The sequence below is a fragment of the Aedes albopictus genome, chromosome 2, assembly GCF_035046485.1.
Source record: "Aedes albopictus strain Foshan chromosome 2, AalbF5, whole genome shotgun sequence".
NCBI lineage: Eukaryota > Metazoa > Arthropoda > Insecta > Diptera > Culicidae > Aedes > Aedes albopictus.
The window spans coordinates 122,311,579-122,335,233 of NC_085137.1; the positions used below are offsets into that span (position 1 = coordinate 122,311,579).

The following is a 23,655-nucleotide window of genomic DNA, read 5'->3' on the forward strand; positions in this document are numbered from 1 at the left end:
ACCAGGTTGTGAAGCGCTGTTACCGAAGATTTGCCTTCCTGATACGCAAACTGATTTTTGCTTAAAGGCATTTTAATTAGGTATGACGATTTAATATGCTCGTCTATAATTTTTTCCATTATTTTTAATATAATGGACGATAAACTTATCGGTCTGAAGGATTTAGGTGATGCTTTATCCTTCTTATTTGCTTTGGGAATGAAAGTGACCCGCACTTCTCGCCAAGCGGTAGGAATGTAGCTTAACGATAAGCTTAATTGGAACAATTTAGTTAAAACGGGTGTTAACATTTCTTTACCCTTCTGCAGTAGTACAGGAAAAATTCCATCCCTACCAGGCGCTTTGAAGGGTTCAAAGGAATCAATCGCCCATTCAACTTTTTGCTCCGTAAAAATGTCTTTGGCCAAAAGACATGTATCACTCCTGGTGCTTTCTAACTCAGTTGAATCATTATCATTATGATTATATCTCCTGATTTCATTAGTACCAGTATGCGATACAGATGAATTTTGGTCTTCTATTGAAACAAGAATAGAACACGGAAAATGGGTTTCCATCATTGTTTCTAAAATTTCATTGGCGCTCTTAGTAAAAGAACCATCTTCTTTTTTAAGAGTTCCAAGGCCAATTGAATGGTCTTTAGCGAGGACTTTTTGCAGTCTTGCAGCAATTGGAGTACTTTCAATGTTTTCACATGTGTGCCTCCAATTTATCCTCTTCGACCTTCGAATTTCCTTGTTATAATTTGTGAGAGACTCTTTGTATTGTTCCCACTGTTGTGTTCTTTTAGCCCGGTTAAACAGCTTCCGGGTTTTATGTCGCAATTTTTGCAGATTACTATTCCACCAAGGAACATCTCTATTTGAAGAGCGTTTCTTTGGTGCGCAACTGTCATGAAAGGCCTGTTTTATTATGCTCGAAAGTGTCGAAGCACTTTCTTCAAGCCCATGACGAGAATTTGGAATGTCATTTAAACTGTCCATTCCCGATATAAGTTTTGTGGTGTATTGCTCCCAGTTTGTTTTCCTGGGATTTCTTGTAGTTTCTATGAGTTGATGACCAGCCTCATATTGAAACAATATTTGCTTGTGATCAGACAAAGAAACTTCGTCTGACACATGCCAATTTGTAACTTTTTCCGAAAGTGTAGGGCTACAAAAGGTTAAGTCAAGAACTTCTTGCCTTATGGCGTTTATAAAAGTAGGTTCATCGCCTCTGTTACATATATCAATTTCATTCTTTGAAATGAAATCCAAAAGGTGTTCGCCTCTATTATTGATGTTTGTGCTAGCCCATACAGTATGATGAGCATTTGCGTCACATCCAATAATGAAAGCTTTATTATGCTTTCTACAATACGAGACAAAAGCTGCTACTTCTGGTGGTGGTACATCATCCACGTCTCCCGGAAAGTATGCCGAAGCAATACAAATTTCCGTTTTTCCATGGGTTGTAGGTACCTCTACCATAATTGCAACTATGTCACGGTTTATAAACTCAGTAATTGGAATTGAATTCACCCTTCCATTTACTAAAATTGCAGCTCGTGGTGGAAGCTGCCCTTCATGATATATTAATTCCGAAGAATTTGTAGAGATTCCCAATATCCTACTATTATTTGTCCATGGCTCCTGGATAAGAGCAATATCCAGTTTGCTCTCAGCAAATCTTTTGCAAAGTACAGCTGTAGCTCCCTTTGCATGATGAAGATTAACTTGAATGAACTGTATTTTATTGGGTTGCATTTGATCCTATTTAGGACCCAGTATTTGTTGATTTTTTTTTTTTTACTATTATCAACACAGATTTGTAGCCTGGCCAAGCATGATAGGGTTGTTTTGTCCTCTTAACTCCACAAGATCCTAGGATTTTTCGCAATGGTCTTTGGCCTTTACGTTATCGCTAGTATTCTTGTAGGTTTTCAGAGTTACAGTTTGCCCAGTGCTTTGGTCTTTAACTACTTTAACTACACAAAAAAAACACAAACAGAGATAATAACACACTTAACACAATTAACAAAAAACAATGATTCAACAACAAGCTTTAAAATAAAATAAAATAAAAAAATAGAGGAAAAAAAATGGAATTCAGAGAATAAAAGCTATAAATCTATATGTATATATAAACAAATTACAAAAAAAAAGTACAAAAGTAAAAAAGAAAAATACATCAAACAAAAAAAATATATATATAACAAAACTTTTTTTTTTACCGTTCTAGGTGCATTTGTCCCCGCCCTCCCCTAACGTAGACATTCTTTACTACTTTGTGGTGATATACGCCACTGACATTGTGAGTGCGTTCATCTCACTTATGAATTGTTACTCACTCGACAGATTGTAGATCAACTAGAGGAGGAGCACGACGCATTCAATAAATACCGTTTTGCTCAGTTCGACACTCCGGTGATTTGTACTGAACGCTGATATTGCCATGCAATGGCAGTAAGGTGTGGGTGATTTATAACACTAGGCAATTAATTTCACCGCACAGCACTAGCACTTATTTTGTTTTTACTCGACCTCCGTTTCGGAGGGAAGCATAACTTGCATGCAATTTATCATGCGATTAATTGATTGCGGCTATGTAATCTTTTATTTGTTTTTTCTCCCGAACCGGACAGAATAAACACAATTCACTGGGAGCTAAAAACTGATTTTTGCTAATTTTTGCAACTTCCTGCCGTTTAACATACAAAAAATATAATTCTCGGCACTTGTTTATTACATGCACCATTCACTCGCGAATTATAAAAACACTTTTCAAAGCTATTTTATTCACTTTCTCGAGCGGATACGAATCTCACTTCTTGTAGTAAACAGCAGAGTTGCCAGAGTTCGCCCGCTTGGTCGTCAAAGGCATTTCTCAACGGACAATCTGAAAGCTTTGAGCAAGGATTTGTTTGTCTTTTGAAGAAGTCCAAAGATTTAGTGCTCATTGTTGGGCATTTAAGTTATAGCGACCAGTTTCTAGATGTATTATATCAAAGGGATAAAAGCAGACCGTACGAAGATGTATTGCTGCGTGCCGACCAGATTAGCTGTGTGTCATTAGTTTGTTAATCGTTTATAATATGGGTCATTATCACGATTTGGGAGGAGGAAGTATTACCGGAGGAATGGCTGGAAGGTATCGTGTGTCCTATCTACAAAAAAGGCGGCAAGTAGGATTGAAGGAACTATCGCGCGATGGCACTACTGAGCGCTGCCTTTATGATACTCTCTCAAATTTTGTGCCGCCGTCTATTACCGATTGCAAGAGAGTTCGTGGAGCAATATCTGGCTGAATTCATAGGTGAACGCACTACAACGGACCAGTTGTTCGCCATCCGCAAGGTGTTGCAGAAATGCCGCGAATACATCGTGCCCATACATCATTTGTTCATCGTTTTAAATCAGCATATGATACAAGCGATCGAGACCAGTTATGGCAGATTACGCACGAATACGGATTCCCGGACAAATTGATTCGACTGATGAAGGTGACGATGGATCGAGTGATGTACGCAGTTCGAGTATCAGGGACACTCTCGAGTCCATCCAGGGTTACGGCAAGGTGATGGTCTTTTGTGCTTGGTGTTCAACATTGCTTTAAAGGGTGTAATAAGGAGAGCGAGAAATCTCTTCAGCTGCTTGGTTTTGCTGATAATAATAGCTATAATATCTATAGCTCGCAAATTTGAGACGATGGCGGAACGTAATCTGACTAAACAATGGAGCCAAGCGGAACGGATTAGTCATTAATGTGTCGAAGACAAAGTACATGATGGCAAAGGGCTCCGGGGAAGAATTACCGCGCCCGCCACCCCGAATTCCTATAGACGGTGATGGAATCGAGGCGATTGAAGAATTCATGTACTTGAGCTCACTGGTGACCGCCGACAACGCCACCACCAGAGAAATTCAGAGGCGCATTGTGGCAGGAAATCGAGCTTACTTTGGACTTCGCAGCTCGTCGTCACATGAAGTTAACTATCTACAAAACGCTGATTAGACCGGTAGTCCTTTAAAAAAAAGCATCAGTTGCTGAGAGAACTAACCATCGTCCACACCGCGAAAATCGGGAGGCTATGGTGGGCGGGTCACGTCATCCCGACTAAAATGGTTCTCGAGAGTCATTCGATCGGTACAAGAAGACAGGTAGTGGACTGAGGCTCTGATTTTATCAGTACAGTTCAGTTCTTTGTGAACTTACCAAGGCCAATCGATGGGTTACGTAAGTGAAATGATTGGAAGCACTGAAAGGAGATCATTGCAATCGAACTGAAATCGTTGCGAAAAAAACGAAGCATGGGAGCTCGTTTCGAAACCACAAGGCAAAAAAAAAATCGTCGGCTGCAAGTGGGTATTCAAGATCAAGAAAGATGAAGTCGCAAACATCGACCGATAAAAAGCCCGCTTGGTCGTCAAAGGCATTTCTCAACGGACAATCTGAAAGCTTTGAGCAAGGATTTGTTTGTCTTTTGAAGAAGTCCAAAGATTTAGTGCTCATTGTTGGGCATTTAAGTTATAGCGACCAGTTTCTAGATGTATTATATCAAAGGGATAAAAGCAGACCGTACGAAGATGTATTGCTGCGTGCGTTCAGGATGCAAACGGTGCCCAAATGCGCTTCAAACGCGGTAACACAGTGTTACCAAAGGCAACTTAGCAATCATAGTAAATATCACCGCCAACCTAGGATTCAAAAGCTCCCACTGACATCGGGTTTATTTTTTTTTTATTCCTGTTCGGGTTTGTCACTGCGACCAGTTTTTAGATCTATTGTGACATTACCCGTATCCTTAGTGTAGTGCATGTCGCATTACTCAATTGCCATTGAGGGGCAATAAAGTATCGATTTTGATACAGTTTTTGTTTTGTTTTCTTAGAAAACAAAACAAGAGTACTGATATTGGCCATGCATCGGAAACCTAGCATCACCCTTGTTTTACTGCTAAATTCTCCCCAGGTTTAGGACCCGGGTTTTAACATTAGCAGCAATATCATTTCAATAATGGGACATGTGTTCAGTAATAAGGATTCTAGTATGTTCCTTGCGTACTAGCACTTTCCAGTCTTCGAAGAGTTAGTACATACATGGATCCCTAACCCAATTTGATTTCCTTTGCATTGAGTTTAGCCTCAGATGGTGAGGTTTTTAACTATATGCAAAGTAAAGTTGGTAAACTTAGTTTTATTCAAAGACTGGAAGTCATCACAACACCAGAAGCAAGGACTAAATACTATAATGCCTATAATTATCAGAACACATATTCCAAAATTGAAAAATAGGACGACACTAGATTTCGGTTTGGTAGATCTAACACCGCAACGCAACCCAAAAAGGCGATCTACCCACGCTACGGGCTCCGTTAAAGATCGAGCATGTTTTAAACCCCCTCAACCATTCATCCCTCAGCACGGGTCGCCTGACACCTTGGATTGGGGTTACCTGTTTGGAGGACTTTTACCCCCGGAACAGGTGGTCCGTAGTGCTATTCTAAGCCGGCAGCTACACGGACAATCGAGGTTACTTGTTAGAAAATCTTACCGCATCTGGTGTTCCCGCATTCCATATTTGCGTTTTGAATGCACACAGCAATAACTCTGATTTCACAGCTTCGTGCTTAACCTTAGCTTCTAACGTTCCAATGTGGGTTGGACAGCTATCCATCTCTACTAAAGGAGCGATAGGAAATGTCGTCTACCTCCTGTTGTTCTTTATTGACATTATCCTGATGTCCGACCACGTGGATACAAGTTCTGGAATGACGAGAATGTTGCCAGTCAGTTACGAAACAATTTGAAGAATTTTCTGTGACTCAAAATCAAACAAGCTCAAGCGACGGGAACCATGAAGTTGCCAATAATGTTCTTCGGCGCAGAGGTAAACGGGGGTTCCGTGTGATTTCACAATGTCACAATGTCCGTATTGTTGAGTAAATTCCCTCCGCTGGCCTAGAAGTGGTTGACACGTTTCTCACTCGCGCACTTAACGGGCTATTTACTTCTTCGGCCTATACCCCTTGGTAACACCTTTCCCGGAATCTTCACTAATCGAGACTCTTCACCAGAGGTTCTCAGTTCAGCTTTTCTCATAGCTGGCCGGTATATTCCACCGGGACACTAAGACCTGGTCCACAATCCCACGCGTGACACCGAGACACATTCACTGTGAATACTGGGCACCTAACGTTGGCCAGGTTCCCTACTGGACACCTGGGGACATGGGCTATTCACACGTGGAACAGATTTACCGTTTATATCGACCTGTTTCTATGGTTTACACGACTAATCGGCTTGACGACTCATTCAGAAGAGAGTGTGTTCCCGTCGTTTTATCTTGGTAAATATTCGTTTAGCCGAGGCATATTTTTTCTATTTTTTCGCAACTGTAATAATTTTATGTTCTTTTTTTAATTTTTGGAGGATCTTCTAGGTAATTTGCATGAGCCAATGGGATGAAACAATATAATATTTATTTGTTGGTCGTAAAATACAAGAAAAGTAGTAAATTTGCCTAGACATTCGTTTAGCCGAATTGTACAAATCAAATTTCGCAAAATACCAACATAGTAATTTTGTATGGTGCCCTGCATTATAGATCGACTTGTAAATCATGAATTTATTCGTTTTTGGAAGTGTTGTCACAGAGCTAGTTTAGATTACCGACATCGGTAAAATTTTACTGGGTTTTTGAACTGCTGACTATTCGGTATTTTTTTCAATTACCGAAGAGTATGTAAATTGAAAAGTTGATCATCTGTCAAATAATAACTGAGCTATTCAGTAATTTTTGTTGGGGAAATATACTGACTTCCAGTTATTCGTTTGTTTACAGCTGACTACCGAGTTCCCCAGTTTCACAATACTTGCTCCCTCGCATTTTGTGTAATTTAATCATTTCTGCATGGGTACATTGCGGGTAGTCATGAATGCCGGCAAAAGAATCGTCTTTTTTAATCTTTGTCAGCTCTTGGGTGGACAGTACATAATCTGCGACGGATTTGCGAAAGTGGTTGAACAAAACTAGATCCGCGATGCTGTTGGTGCTAAAGTGTGTAAGGAAAGCCATCTTCAAACCACACGGGAGAAGCCTCGCATTGCATTATCTTCCCTGATCTAGTCCCGCATAATAACCTTCTCCATGAATTCGTCGCAGAATCTGTATTCCTTACCTGTGAGTTGGCGAGGTGATAAAAAGATCAAGTCTTCTGCTGCTATGGACGGCAAAATTGAGTTCGATAAGAATTCTGCTGCTGCTGCTCCTGGAAAATGATGGTGAATGGATGTTTGACAGCTGCCCGTGAGAGCAGCAGTTTGTTTTCGTTTACATTGGCGAAAACTCGGTACAGGAGCAATGATTACTGAAAATCGGTAGTTGATTTCACTGACTTTTTCCCCTTTTCCGTATAATATGAGAATTACCGGGTAACAAGTGATTCAAATAACCGAACTCAGTAAAATGTAGAACACATTACTGAAGTTCGTTATCTCTTCAAACAAAAATGCTGATTTGTCGCCAAATCATGTTTAAACAGTTCGAGCCCAGTTAAAATAGTTACCGAACTCGTAATTCTTAAAGAAGTGTGCATATTAATTTTACATGCATTTCATATAAATATGTTATAATATTGAAAATGTTTCCAAATTGAGATTTGTTGTAGTTATTTTCATCGGAAGTGTTTCAAAAAAAATTAATAGAAGTATCACGACGAGTGCAGGTTGAAAATATACACACCAAACGCTTTCAGCAATATTTTGCTGAATTTTGCCAAGCTGAAGGGTCCAGCAAATTTTTTTGCTGAACTTTCAGCAAAGTTTGCTGAATTTCAGCAAAACGTTACTGGTGATCAGTACAGTTTACTGAACAAATCAGCAAAATTTTGCTGAGTTTCAGCAAAATGTTTGCTGAAACCTTCAGCTCGGCAAAATTCAGCAAAATTTTGCTGAAACCTTCAATCGATTTTTTGTGTGTACGAAAAACAAAGTTTTAAACAGAAAAATGTCATAAACCATCAAAAAATTACGTATTTAAGTATTGTTTTGATGAAACATGATAGTATCACTTATATAAATCACTGCGTTCACTACTATTACGTTTTCTTATAGCTCCTAATATCTTCTAGGCTGTATTCTGGCTGAAATAACATACATTGGACACCTCAGATTTTGAGAAATGGCACCCAAAGTATTCAAATTTCTATCATGAACTTCTTGTTTCATAATTTAGACGTTCTTTTAAAATGAATCATGTTAAAAATAAATGTGGTTCAAATCTAAGACTCATTTATAACATTTTTCTTCAGATTGAATGAAAGAAGCCAATGTTTTGATCATGTCATGCATTTCTGTATGAACATCTGCTTTAGAATAAACAGGGTTCAGAAATTCCGACTCTTCTAATTCCGACGCTTGGCAGTCTTCTAATTCATTTGGAAATGCTAGTATTATACAGTTATACTTCAGAGGCATTAGGATACGTCTTTATTTCTAAACAGAACTATTTATTTTAGCTTATATTAAACATCAAACCAACCAAAAATCTGTACACCTACAACATTTTATGCGATAATTTAAACATTTCCAACAATAATTCTGTGCCATATTTTCAAAGCAACAAATCTAGCTTACATAAGAGTATTTACATAAAGCATTATCCTTAAATAAATTTATTTATCATCGCTTCTCTTTATCGGGATAAGTTTTCGTTATATTTCTTTGAATTTCACAAAAAATAAACTTTTAAGGTCAATTATCTTGCTAACACGTCATAAACTAAATGCCTTTGGGTATATCCTCGAAATATATTCACGAAATTGCGAAAATTCTTTTAAAAGCCAATTTTTCATTTACCTCGGCTAAACGAATGTCTAGGCAAAAAATGACATTTGAAGGCTTTTTACCCACGTATTTGTTTCAGTGTAAAACAGTACAAGATATACTATCACGGCAATAAAACAGTTTTATCATAAACACTTTTTTGAAATTTTTTGGGCCTCGGCTAAACGAATGTCTACCACTGTAGAACCCCTCGGTGGCCTCATTGTGGATCCTCGTGCGGAAGGCGCCACCGGATCATTATTAATTTTGCGTTTTTGGGAAAACTTCGTTTGTTGGGGTGGGGTTGGATTTCGCGGTTCTCTGGAACACGCGGTTTTTTTTAAACAATATTAGCAGGGCCTAAATCCTACACTTTTAGAATATTATAATCGGAGAAAGCCCTTCAATTGAAAACTGTGGAAGTGCTCTAAAAACACTAAGTTGAAGAGAGGCAGGCCAAGTTACAATGCGAACGCCGCCGAGCCATAAAGAAGATGAAGAATTGGAATTGTTATTGTTTACATGGGCCATTTATCATTAATGTAACAGTACACTAGTATTTTGAACTAAAATTTAGTATTAGGGGCTGTCCATAAACCACGTGGTCATGAGGGGGGGGGGGGGTTAAGAAGTCCCAAAAAAATGACCACGTGGTTTATGGACAGCCCCTTAATAATAGGCAATACAGTTTCTTACCTATTTTGGCAAAACCCGTTTTTGCACAGATAAAAATAATGAGGTTTATACGTCATGTAAACTTCATTTTAGTCATGTAAATTTCATGTTATGATGGTTTACAGATATATCATGTAAATTTGTGTTATATGTCATAATCATTGTGAGTCATGCTGAATTACATGACATATAATGTAAGTTTACATGACATCTCATGATATTTACATGTTATGTCATTTAAACTTCTGTGATATCCCACGCTTCAATCATGAACATTATATTTTTATATTCTTCAATCACTAAACCTAACTTTACAGCTCTTTTGTCCACTAGGGCAGTGCGTGAGCGATTCCAATTGGAAGCTGTACTTACACTTTGTACAGCGCCTAAATGTATTCTATTCTTATTCTACTATATCGAACTGGTTGCCGCTGCGCTGCTTTCATTTCCTACCCTATCATGGTAGAATGATAAGCACGAGGATGTTGATGTGTGGCTGTTAGTTGTTCCTTTTACCAATACGATTGCGGGTCCATTATGAGTTGCCGTTCGCCGATGTCCAAATATCCGGGTCCATTTGAGCCCTGGGCTCAGAAGAGGGTCAGTGTCAGCTGCTTTCAGGGGGAAAGAGCAACTGACGAAAGTGCCGGGGCTGAGATCGAACCCATGACCATTGGCTTATGAAGCAAACATGTGACCAATTGCGCCACGGGCCCCGGCATGCACATTATATGTCACAGAATTTTACACTCTTTTTTTGATCTGTGTGGTAACAATTTCTTTCCGATTTTGGCAACATAAAATTTTGAAAAAAAAAAACACCGATAAATCGTCTAAAATACATATTTTAGCCTTTTTCTCAAAAAAAATAAAAATTTATAAAATAGATTAGAAACTGTATTGAAATGTATGATATGATGGCAAAAACTGAATAAGTTATAATTGTCAGCCTGTATAGCCTATATTATTAAAAATGTAGGCACCAAACGCTATTCGGATCCGATTCACAACATTCAGGCACAGCATCTTCGGCATAATTTCGCCACTTGAGACATCTGCCGTTGTTCGCATCTTTGCATCTACATCAAGGTGCTCAGCTCATTTCTTTAACTAAAAAGACAATCCAACCGTCATCAGTCGTCACGGTTGACGGCGGTTGCCGGTAAGACCAAATGCAACCAAGCATCCTACGAGTGTCGAATTTGAATAATCCGCGCTGCTATCACCGCACCGCCGGCCGACTTGACTACTGGGTGTTTGCCAACACTCAGTCATCAAATTCTCATCACCACGTTTTCGACACCGTTACGGCGTTGGTTGGTTGGTTGCTCATCGTCCAACAGCTGCTTTTCCGTTTTCCCCGACGACGACCGACCCAAGCGAGAAGGGTATTACGGTGCCATATGCGACGCAGTCACTTCCGTTTCGTTTTCTGAACTCTTTCCGTCATCTGGCAAGGATCACTTAAGTTGGACTTAAATGGGTTTTTGTTGACTGGCTGGTTGAATGCAGATTAATGACCCTTATGTTGGCTGCGGTGCAGTGACTGGAATGCAATATTGGGCAGATGGTGAGGTTGAGATACTGGAAACTGTAAAAATAGGATACGAGTGTGTTACATTTACTACAAGATGTGATGTTGGATTGATAAGGTTTATGTTGAAATAAAGGTGAGACTTTTTGTTCAGCACTCTCCCAACCTTTCCATTTCTCGAGAAGGTTAATAGGGCATAACTAAAGCTTTCCGAGCGACCAATACCACAGAGCATTATGGTAGGGATGGGAGTTACTGGGGCAAGAGGCTATAATTCTTCAAGGTGTGTCATTAAAATTCCTGCTCAACGGTGACATTGAAACCGATTGGACCTTCCGAGGTCACACCAACGAATGTCACCTAATCATGCAGAAAACAGTAGAAAACAATCCTTTAATGGCTGGGTTGGAACCCACGCGTTGATTTACTCACACGGTACCTACCTTACGTAAAATAGAGTGCTCATTCGTTTTTTGTTCTGTTTTTACACCGCTTGGGGTAACGTCAAATTTACGATTAGCATAAATATAAAGCACCAGCTATTTTAAGTGTAGCGCGTGTACCACCATGCGCTCCGGGATAGGGTACCTCAGGTGTACCAACTTCTGTGTTAGGGGGGGGGGGACCACCACACTTGTTCTCATTCCATTCGTTGGCCACCGCCGCCCGCCGTGTACCATCAACAATGTAATATTCTCCCGACAACATTGCTGGGTATTTTTCGCGTGATTTACATTATTTGCATATTAAATAGCCCAGCTGAAGGAGGTAGAGAAGCCGTAATGAATTAAATACCATCGCGCACAGGGTGCACTACTCAGTGCCGTGCAGTCAGCCAGGGAACGGGAACGCTGACGATGGGCTCTTCCTGTTGGACGACCCGAAGGAACACTTATGGTTGGCCGTGCGGAAGTGCTTTTCCATTTGCATTAGGGTGGAGGTCGTTTGCAGAAGCAGGAGTTTCATTCTCTGAGGCTAGTTGAGTGAACGGTATATCTTACTGCTTCAGGTACCAGTAGGTCGGCTTCAGGGGCTCCAGGGAAATTTGTGCCATTGTCACTTTTTTTTTTATTAATTTTTTTCCTAAATATACTCTTTTTAAAGTGTCCATGTCGGGACGTTCAGTGACAAAGTTGCATAAATTATAGGAGTGGTCCTGGTCCTCCTCTCCTCTTCTTGGCGTAACGTCCTCACTGGGACAAAGCCTGCTTCTCAGCTTAGTGTTCTATGAGCACTTCCACAGTTATTAACTGAGAGCTTCCTCTGCCAATGACCATTTTGCATGTGTATATCGTGTGGCAGGCACGAAGATACTCTATTGCCCAGGGAAGTCAAGAAAATTTCCTTTACGAAAAGATCCTGGACCGACCAGGAATCGAACCCGTCACCCTCAGCATGGTCATGCTGAATATCCGTGCGTTTACCGCCTCGGCTATATGGGCCCTGGTCCTGGTGTGATGGTTAAAACATGTGACTATCACGCCGAGGATCTCGGATCGAATCCCAATCCCGACAAAGTCACAAAACTTGAGTTCTTCCTTTGGAAGCAAAAGTAAAGCGTCGGTGCCCAGATAAACTAGCCTCACGTTAAAAATCTTGTTAATAAAGATAAAACAATGATTGTCTCATCTGCGCTTTTCCATATTTATTTGATTGAAATAACCTAAATTACCCTGGAGAAATACCTGGGAGAGCTTACTTGAACCACCTATATAGCAGAAACACTCCTGTAGGAGCTTTCTTCTGCAGTCACACCTGAAGAAACTTTTCTTTTGTGATTCTCCTAAAGCAACTTCAGAAATACCAATGTTTATACAATTTTAAGCAAAACTCAAGGGGATGATTTTTATGCACTTTTAATTTATGCACTTTCTTTATGCCCTGCATAAAAAGAAGGAGAGCTATTCAGACCCAATATTGTGCATAAAAAATGTAATGATGGTAATTATGGCATCGGCGGGCAGGTGCCGTTTGTAGGGGAGAGCAGAAGAAGGTTTGGGGCGTTTGAGAGGGTACCAGTGGTGTTTCAAGGGGTCCCATGGGGTTTTAGGTGGTATCGTGAGGTTTCAAGGGCGTTCAAGGGGGTCTCAGGGTCGTCTCAGGGGTTCAAGGTGCATACCAGGAGATCACACGGGCGTTTCAAGAGGGTCCCATGGAGTATCGGGATCTACTGGTACCCCCTGAAACCCTCTGGAACTTCCCTGAAACCCCCTGAGACCCTTTGGAACGTTCCAAACGCCCCTGGGACCACTTTGAAACCTCCGTAAAAGATCCATGAGCTCCTCTGGAACTTCTATAGAACCCCCTGAGACCTTTTTCGAAGCGTCTTCAAGGCCCTTTGGAACCCCCTGATACAGAGCACAGAAAAATGCAGATTTTTGAAATGTGATACAGATTTCTCCAGAAAACATGAAAAGTATAGTTATTTTCAATAAATTTAATGAAAACTTTATAAATTTCTGGTTAATCTTTAAAAAAATTATGAAAATTTGTACAATTTCACAAATGTTTTCGGAAAATGAATACCAGTTAAAATTTTAAACCGTATGAAAGTAGGACATTTTTGTAGTTTTCCATTGAAACCTAGGACTCTCGGTGCCTGTTATACCCTCAAATGCGACGATACAGAAAAATCTGTATTGATAGACTTGTTAGGATCCCAAAATAGCTGCCACAATGGCCGACTTTTATACCTTCTCGCGATTTCGAGAGCACAAATCTCTTCCTAAACAAAAGCAGCGTACTTGTTCTTTTTATTTGAAGCTTATTACAAGTGAGCAAGAGTAGAATACTAAAATGCACTGTTGTTTGAGGCTTGCTTCTTGAGATTTGTCCGTCTGAAGTTCTGATGCACTGTAGAAGCGGGATTTCAAGACGTTTGTCCTTAAAGGCCCCTGAATTCTCATGTGATTCCTTGAAACCCGAAGGCTAAAAAGCCTCAGAAATATGAAATAAATGCCCATGAGTAGCGCATGAGACTCCCTGAAACGCCCCTGAGACTCTTTGAGACGTTTTGGAGGTTCCCTGCAATTCCCTGAGGCCGCTTGAAGTACCTCTGAGGCCCCTTGAATCCCCCCTGAGATCTGCATAAACGCCCCTGAAACCTTATCGCATTCTCTTCGGGGCCTCTGAAACCCACTCAAACACCCCTGAAACCTACAGCTACCTCTCTGAAACCGGTTGGGTTTAAAAAAAAAAATGGAGAATTTTAGCCCTCCCCGCTTTATTCGGGTTATTCGTATAGATACCTAATACATTGCTTGTCACGCTTCACGGAACTCCCCCTTCCTCCTATGAGCGTGCCGTATTTCATGGATGTCACCTTTTCACCAGGGTGAACTTTTTTGAAACAATTCCAGAAAGAACTATCATGAAGCTTGCAATCCCCATTTACGCGGCCGCGTAAATCGAAACCGCGTAAAAAGACCTGATTGTATGTATTTGCAAATCGTCTACTCATCTGTAGAATTTTATTTGGTTATTAGAATAATTACTCTGCGGTAGTTCTTTTGGAGCAAATCCTTTGATTCCGCTGCAGTGCCTTTCAAGAGCACCTGGAGTAAAAAAAACCTAATTAATTCACCTAGCGGTGATGGCGCCTTCTCGTGCCTTCGAAACCCATTTCAACAAAACTCAAGTGACATGTTGATAAATATCGCACTTTCATACGTTTAACAGATATCCATTTCATGGCACCAGAAATCATATCGTGTTTCTGGCTCTTGATATTTGAGCCTTAAACACTTGAGAAAAAAAAAAGCCGCAATTTTGAGTTTTGAGCCGCTATTTTGGATTTAAGTCTGGCATCTCGGAAATTCTTGTCGCCATTTTTGGACTCCTGACTTCTTTCCCACACCAGATATGCCCATATTGAACAGTTTTAGAGCCCAAAACTCAGTTAAACAGCCGCAACCATGAATTTTGAGATGCCATCTTGGATATTCTGGTGCCATTTTTGAACTCCGGTTGTCTTCCCCATACCAAATATACCCATACTGAATGGTTTTAGAGCCTATAACTCCATTACGCAGCCGCTATCTTGAATTTTCGACCGCCATCTTGGATATTACCTATAGTGCATGGTATTAGAGTCTAAAAACCATTGAATAGCCGCTATCTTGAATTTGGAGTTGCTATCTCGGGTTTAAGACTGTCATCTTGGAAATTGTGGTCGCCATGTTTGGACGCCGGATATTTTACCCATATCAGATATATTTATATTGCATGGTTTTAGAGCCTGAAGCTCCATTAAATAGTCACCATCTTGAATTTTGAGCCATTTTGGATATTCTGGTCACAATTTTTGAAGTCTAGACTTCTTCCCTTATTTCTTACCCATACCAAATATACCCATAATAAGGTCCTAAAACTCCATTGAACAGTCGCCATCTTGAATTTTGAGACGTCATCTTGGGTATTTTAATCATCATTTTTGGAATCCAGACATCTTACACATACCAAATATACCCATGGTTGAAGAGCCTAAAAGTCAATTAAACAGCCGCCATCTTGGATGTTAGACCACCATTTTGGATATTCTGGACGCCATTTTTGGAGTCCAGACTTCTTCTTCATACCATGAAAACACCATTATACAGTCGCCATCTTGAATTTGGAGCTGCCATCTTGAATATTCGGCTGTCATCTTGAATTTTGGGCCAACATCGTGGAATTTCAGGTCTCCAGTGTTGATTTCTGCACAAAATTCGGCAACCATGCTAAAGGTAACAAAAATCGCCGCAGTTTGATATGCAACACATCATCAAGCTGGAGCTTGGTTTAGTGTTGTATACGGCCATTTATAGCGGTGCTGGTCTGGATCACTGACCCTCAAAGCCTGCTATCGAAAAATAGTTTTTTGAGTGAACATATAGCCTTTCAGTACACGTCGGTACAAAAAAGGCAATAATCATAAATGTGCAAGCCATCATCTTGGCTTCAACCCGAAAACAATAGAATTCCAAAAATGAAAATGAAACTTTTGGTTCAACACTGATTATCTGATTCTCTGATCTTCTGACTTTTTGATTTTTAACAATGATTTTAATTTTTTGATTTTTTGATTCTCTGAATCTCTGATTCTCTGATTATTTGATTATCTGATTCTCTGATTCTCTGATTCTCTGATTATCTGATTCTCTGATTATCTGATTCTCTGATTCTCTGATTCTCTGATTATCTGATTCTCTGATTCTCTGATTCTCTGATTCTCTGATTCTCTGATTCTCTGATTCTCTGATTCTCTGATTCTCTGATTCTCTGATTCTCTGATTCTCTGATTCTCTGATTCTCTGATTCTCTGATTCTCTGATTGTCTGATTCTCTGATTCTCTGATTGTCTGATTGTCTGATTCTCTGATTATCTGATTCTCTGATTCTCTGATTCTCTGATTCTCTGATTCTCTGATTCTCTGATTCTCTGATTCTCTGATTCTCTGATTCTCTGATTCTCTGATTCTCTGATTCTCTGATTCTCTGATCTTCTGACTTTTTGATTTTTAACAATGATTTTAATTTTTTGATTTTTTGATTCTCTGATTCTCTGATACTCTGATTATTTGATTATCTGATTCTCTGATTCTCTGATTCTCTGATTCTCTGATTCTCTGATTCTCTGATTCTCTGATTCTCTGATTCTCTGATTGTCTGATTCTCTGATTATCTGATTCTCTGATTGTCTGATTCTCTAATTATCTGATTATTTGTACCTGATTCTCTGATTCTCAAACTTTTTGATTTTTTACAATATTTTTTCGATTTTTTTTTATTTTTTGATTCTTTGATTCTCTGATTTGTAAAATAAGTTGTTTCGTATGCATCCTCCCTAGGACTAAGACAATTTATTTATTTACATATTACCGATTGGGAAAAGTTTCTTTGTTGTACCGCTCTGGTATTTTACGACATCTGCTGAAATTTTACGACAAAAATCAAATTTCTGAATGATCGTAGAATTATAATTGATTTTTTTTAAATTGAATTCAAAAGTTACGCAAAGTTCTTGTTGAAATATTTTTTCACTGGTAAAAGGAAAAAAAAGTTCTTCTTTGGGTCAAATTCTATTATTTTTCTTCATTCGTGTCGCGGGCCGCACAAAATGTCGTCGTGGGCCGGATCCGGCCCGTGGGCCGTACGTTGGGCACCCCTGCACTACACCGTCTTCAACCAGAGGTTGTACAGACTGAACAAGCACTAACATTAAACAACGGACATCACACGAAACACCCAGTGGTCCAGTGGAGAATTTTCCGTTTGACGAAAAGTTTTCCCCGACTGGAGCGGGAATCGAACCCACACTAGAGACTGAAGCCTCTAGCTGCACGGCCACGAAGCCCACAGTTACTCTATTAGATCGAATAACTCCTATGCAGTTGGTGATTTTCTTTGAACACTAGCGGCCCTGACATCAATGTAGGTAACAACGTGGTAACAGATCTAGGAGTATGTGCACAGGACGAAAGACTTCCGGCCCCTGACCTCCAAGAGATTGAGGAGGAGGTTGGCCGGTTGAAAAACAACAAAGCCGCTGGAGCAGATCAACTACCAAGCGAGCTTCTAAAATACGGTGGAGAAGCACTGGGGAAAGCACTACACTGGGTCATTACCAAGATTTGGGAAGAGGAAGTATTACCGGAGGAATGGATGGAAGGTATCGTGTGTCCCATCTACAAAAAGGGCGACAAGTTGGATTGCGGGAACTACCGCGCGATCACACTACTGAGCGCTACCTACAAGCTACTCTCTCAAATTTTATGCCGCCGTCTATCACCCATTACTAGAGAGTTCGTGGGGCTATATCAGGCTGGATTTATGGGTGAACGCGCTACAACGGACCAGATGTTCGCCATCCGCCAGGTGTTGCAGAAATGCCGCGAATACAACGTGCCCACACATCACTTGTTCATCGATTTCAAATCGGCGTATGATACAATCGATCGAGAACAGCTATGGCAGATTATGTACGAATACGGATTTCCGGATAAACTGATACGATTGATCAAGGCGACGATGGATCGAGTGATGTGCGTAGTTCGAGTATCAGGGACACTCTCGAGTCCCTTCGAATCTCGCAGAAGGTTACGGCAAGGTGATGGTCTTTCGTGCTTGCTGTTTAACATTGCTTTGGAGAGTGTAATTAGGAGAGCGGGGATAAACACGAGTGGAACGATTTACACGAAGTCCGTTCAGCTGCTTGGTTTCGCTGATGATACTGATATTATTGCTCGTAAATTTGAGACGATGGCAGAAACGTACATCCGACTAAAGAGTGAAGCCAGGCGAATCGGATTAGTCATTAATGTGTCGAAGACAAAGTACATGATGGCAAAGGGCTCCAGGGAGGAATCAGCGCGCCCGCCACCCCGAATTTATATCGACGGTGATGAAATCGAGGCGGTTCAGAAATTCAGAGGCGCATTGTGGCAGGAAATCGTACTTACTTTGGACTCCACAGAACTCTACGATCTTATAAAGTTCGCCGTAACTCGAAGTTAACTATCTACAAAACGCTGATTAGACCGGTCGTCCTCTATGGGCACGAAACATGGACCCTACGTGCAGAGGACCAACGCGCCCTTGGAGTTTTCGAACGGAAGGTGTTGCGTACCATCTACGGTGGAGTGCAGATGGAAGACGGGACTTGGAGAAGGCGAATGAACCACGAGCTGCATCAGCTGCTAAGAGAACCAACCATCGTCCATACCGCGAAAATCGGGAGGCTACGGTGGGCGGGTCACGTCATCAGGATGTCGGATAGCAACCCGACTAAAATGGTTCTCGAGAGTCATCCGACCGGTACAAGAAGACGTGGAGCGCAGCGAGCTAGGTGGGTCGACCAAGTGGAGGACGATCTGCGGACCCTACGCAGAGTGCGGAACTGGAGACAAACAGCCATGGACCGAGTGGAATGGAGACGGCTACTATGTACAGCAGAGGCCACCCCGGCCTTAGCCTGATCGAATGGAATGGAATGGCACTTGTCCTACAAATAGGACGGTGGGAGAATATATGCTAACAGAAATGATGCTTAGTGAAAATCAAAAGCTCTGGCCACAGCATTTTTTCAAGGTTTTGTTTAACAAATTTATCCAAAGAAAGCTCAATCATTTGAAGAAGAACAATGTTGGCGATAAAAATTCGCTATAGTGTGACATCAAAATGATCATTTTAAAATAGGTGCACCCTAAACATCGAATTCGTTCACTAGTTGAACCACTTAGCAGGACGCTAGCTGTAGGTACTACCAACAAAATTTCTTCCCCCAAAGCGCTTACAACGATTAGATAGGCGACGCGCAATACACAAAGAGGTCCGGAAATTTCGTTTCCACCCGCCGGGCGCGCGATGTTGTTGGTGCCATCCCACAAACAGTATGGTACAGGAGGGTGAATCCCTTCCGGTTTGCTGCTTCGTGGTGCGACGACGTAGGTACAGGAAACCGGGATTGCCTTTCGTGACCTAACCATTAACGAGCGTAATCAAAGGGATTAAGTGTTCAGCTTTGCATTTGCATCGTTATTCATAGCACAAATTGGAATTATGGTAGACATAAACCTGGCAGCCCCTCGATGATATATGTATGCGCCCGAGGTCTTGGGGCGGACGGTGGCATCAACGAGAACATAAGAGCTCCAGGAGTGCTTCTTAATACTATGTAACTGGAATGAGCCCACCCTTCTTTCGTAGGTCTCGTTTATACCGCGAAAATGGAGCAACAAGAACGAAAATGAATAAAAAGAATTTACCTTCCCAATCCAACATGTGGGTTGTAAAAAACATGGCATTCGCCCTCGACTCGGATGGAATGATTGCGACAGATGGCAAGGTCTCGTACATATCCTCACTCATGCAATTCTTCTACACACGTATTCATGACCCCCTTCGAAAAACCACTGCTCCGTGAGATCAAGATGGTACCGGAGAGATACCCGCCACCAAAAAACCCAATCCGTTGAAAATTAATTTCTTTCTCCTTTACCCTTTTTTTTTTGCTTTCGCGTGTTTCTTTTTCTCGGATTTGCTACGGCCTACGGTTCCTGCGGTGGACCTTTTTGGGCGGCATGGCGCGGACCCTTGGTGGCCCTCCCGACCGACACGACAACAGGTCATGGTATCAAGTGCTACAACTGTGATTCGACCAGCAACCAGGACTGCACGGAGATAACGAAAAACAGCGGAATCGTCGCGGAGGTAAGTGGATTTCATGTAGTAAAGGGTTCGTTTAATTTGTAGAATTGGATTCTCTATTGTTGGGTTTAACGTCATGTTTTAAGATTGCATAACGACTTTAACATATTATGTGGTAGGTATGTTTTACTGGAACAATGACTGCTTCTCAGCTTAGTTTTCTAAGAACATCAAATATAACATCTGCCACAGCGGCAACGATGAAGCAGAACATGGGTCGGATTTATAGTTATCGGGAAACAGATGAAGTGTATTATGAGGTACAGTCCGATCAACTAACATGTCTGCGCATTTAGGATTCGAGGCAAATAACAGCAGCTTGATCAATATCTACAGGGCACTATGGGCCAGAAATCAAAATTTCGCGACAAAATTAAAAAAAAAATGTTTTTTGAAGATCAATCAATTTTCGTATTTGTATGATTGTTTGGGCAATGTTTGATTATATACCGACTGATTTTTTCGATTTGTAACAAAATTGTATCGCTTTTTGTATGGAGAAACTTCTTATAAGCGAAAATTCTCGATTTTAACCAGTATTTAGAAAAATGTGATTTGTGGTGAAAAATGTGTCCAACAAGTATAACGCATACATTTAATAAAAGTAAATTTAGTATATTTAGCAATTTTGGTGCACAAATTGCGATACTTTTAAGTACATAATTTTTACAATATTTATTCAAATTTTACGGTTTATTTGCAAATGTGTTCAAAAAGTAGGAATATTCGACCGTACTCGACATGCAACCGATCTAGGATGCTAGTTTAAACTCTCCTTTTTCGAATGCTTTCGGACATTTTGCGGGAATTTGCGGGAAACCAAGTTAGAGTGATTTTAGTGCTTCAGTATCACTAGGTCGGCTCCAGAGGCACGTTCTACTCCATTTGGGAAATTTGTGTCATCGCCATGAACACGAGCCTATTCATCATTTACCTAACGGAGAAAGGAAGGAAAAAGAATAGGACATGGGAAAGGACAGGTCAGGGAATAGGATCGTCATACTCGCAAAAGCGTACCACAATGGGTTCACATAGCGTCCTGAAAAGGACACTGTAATAACGCATAAGCGTACCACAATGGGTTCGAACAGCGCCCGTATAAAGCGTAAAGAGAGCCTATAGCTCTTTGCCACAGCGGATCAAGAACAACAGAACGTCCTGAAGATTCAGGTTTCTGAAGTCAGTTTCACTTAATAATTGTTTTCCGAGTACTCGGAAACGTAATTGCGTAAAAACTGGACAGTTTAAATGATACGAAGTTCCATAATCGGATTCACAGCTATCACAGGCTAATGAATCAGCTTGCTGAATATTCGCCATGTGATAACTGAGTCGGCAGTGGCCAGTCAATGCTTTGACCAGCATGCTGCAATTCTGCTTTGACAGATTTGTTAGATACTTTGCCACCCCTAGAGATGGCTCAATACAATACAATTTTGTTTGACAACATGACTCCAAACTATTCCAGTATTGTTTGTGCTGAGTGGCAGCCCAGGTGTCAATCTGAAGCTTTACCCAACACTTGGATACCGGAATAGCTGGCTCAGGGCCAATGAAGTCATGTGATGCTCCAATGCGAGCTAACTCATCAGCCAATTCATTTCCAGCGATGGAAGAATGGCCAGGTACCCATACAAGGTGAACAGCGTTTGCTGAATTCAGCTCCTCTATTTGAGTTCGACAAGCGATAACTATCTTCGACCTGGAGTTGGCCGAAGCAAGTGCCTTAATAGCAGCCTGGCTATCTGAACAGAAGTACATTACTTTGCCCATTACGTGCTGCTGAAGTGCTGATTGCACTCCGCACATAAGGGGCTGTCCATAAACCACGTGGTCATGTGAGGGGGGGGGGGGGGTGGTTCGGCCAATGACCATTTTGTATGGACGAAAAAAAAATTTTGTATGGACAAATGACCACGCGGGGGGGGGGGGGGGGTTGAGAAGTCCCAAAAAAATGACCACGTGGTTTATGGACAGCCCCTAAGAGCAAAGATTTCGGCCTGAAAAACGGTGCAGTGTCTACCAAGTGAGTAAGACTGATACAGCCTTAGCTCACGAGAATAAACACCAGCACCTGCTCGACCTTCGAGAAGGGAGCCATCAGTGTAACATACGATGCCGTCTGAAATACTTCTCTCCAGATAACCAGATGTCCACTCTTCCCGGGAAGGGAATTTCGTGGAAAATGTCCTATATGGAAAATTACAAGCAATTGTAAGATCACTTGGAGCAAGGACAACTTTGTTCCAATTCACCAAAAGTGGAAACAATGAGGTGTGTGTTGAACTGCGGTTCACAGGAGTTTCCTCTGGTAAACCGAGTACCCATAGACGGTAAGTGCAAGAAAGTGCTTCTTGTCTGAGATGAATGTATAGTGGGGCAACGTCAAAGAGAACTTCGAGCGCTGCCGTAGGAGTTGAAGAGAACGCTCCAGACATCGCGATTAGGCACATCCTTTGGAGATGGCCTAATTTTGATTGGACCGTTCTCACTTCGCTCTTTTGCCACCACACAAGACATCCATAAGCCAATATTGGACGAACCAGAGTTGTGTAAATCCATTTGATATACTTGGGTTTAAGACCCCAAGTTGTACCAAAGGTTCGCCGGCATTGCCCGAAGGCCATACAAGCTTTCTTGATTCTGAACTCAACATGAGGTGTCCAGGAAAGCTTGGAGTCAAGAATGACTCCAACGTACTTTACCTGTTCAGTCACATTGATTTCAGAATCAAAGAGAGTAATGGTCGAACACCATTACGGTTTCGCTTTTCCATGAAAAGAACAATAGATGTTTTACTCGGATTAACCGAAAGGCCATATTGGCGACACCAACCCTCAACTACCTGAAGAGCGTTTTGCATCAGGTCGAAAAGGGTGCTGATGCACATACCGACTAACAATGTTAGGTAGTCGTCGGCAAAACCATAAGTATGAAAACCGCTATTATTGAGTTGCCTCAATAGCGTATCAGCTACGAGATTCCACAAAAGTGATGATAAGACTCCCCCTTGGGGGCATCCACAAACACTCAATTTCCTAATCGCCGCTTGACGCAATGTCGAGAAGAGATGTCGGTATTTGAGCATTTGGTGAATCCAATTGGAAATCATAGGTGATATGCCATGACCCCGTGCGGCTTCCAATATGGCATCGAAAGGCACGTTGTCAAAGGCACCCCCGATATCCAAGAAAACACCCAAGCAGGATTGCTTTTGAGCGAATGCCTTCTCGATATCGTAAACAACTTTGTGTAAAAGAGTCACAGTGGACTTTCCAGATTGGTAGGCATGTTGGTTCACATCAAGAGGCACATTGGCCAGATGAACATCACGGATGTGATGATCGGCAATGCGTTCTAAGCATTTCAGAAGAAAAGAGGTCAAACTTATAGGTCTGAAGCTCTTTGCTTCTTCATACGACGCACGACCCACTTTCGGAATAAACTTTACAGTAA

General features: G+C 41.2%; 1 protein-coding gene across 1 annotated transcript in view; it reads left to right on the forward strand.

Annotated features, from left to right (window-relative positions):
• LOC109415253 (uncharacterized) overlaps window positions 1-23,655 on the forward strand; it is a 90,235-nt gene that overhangs the window by 36,310 nt on the left and 30,270 nt on the right. Inside the window, exon 3 of the mRNA XM_029853173.2 lies at window positions 20,117-20,202. Within this exon, the coding sequence (XP_029709033.2) occupies window positions 20,117-20,202 (86 nt within the window). The remainder of the gene's footprint in view (window positions 1-20,116; window positions 20,203-23,655) is intronic.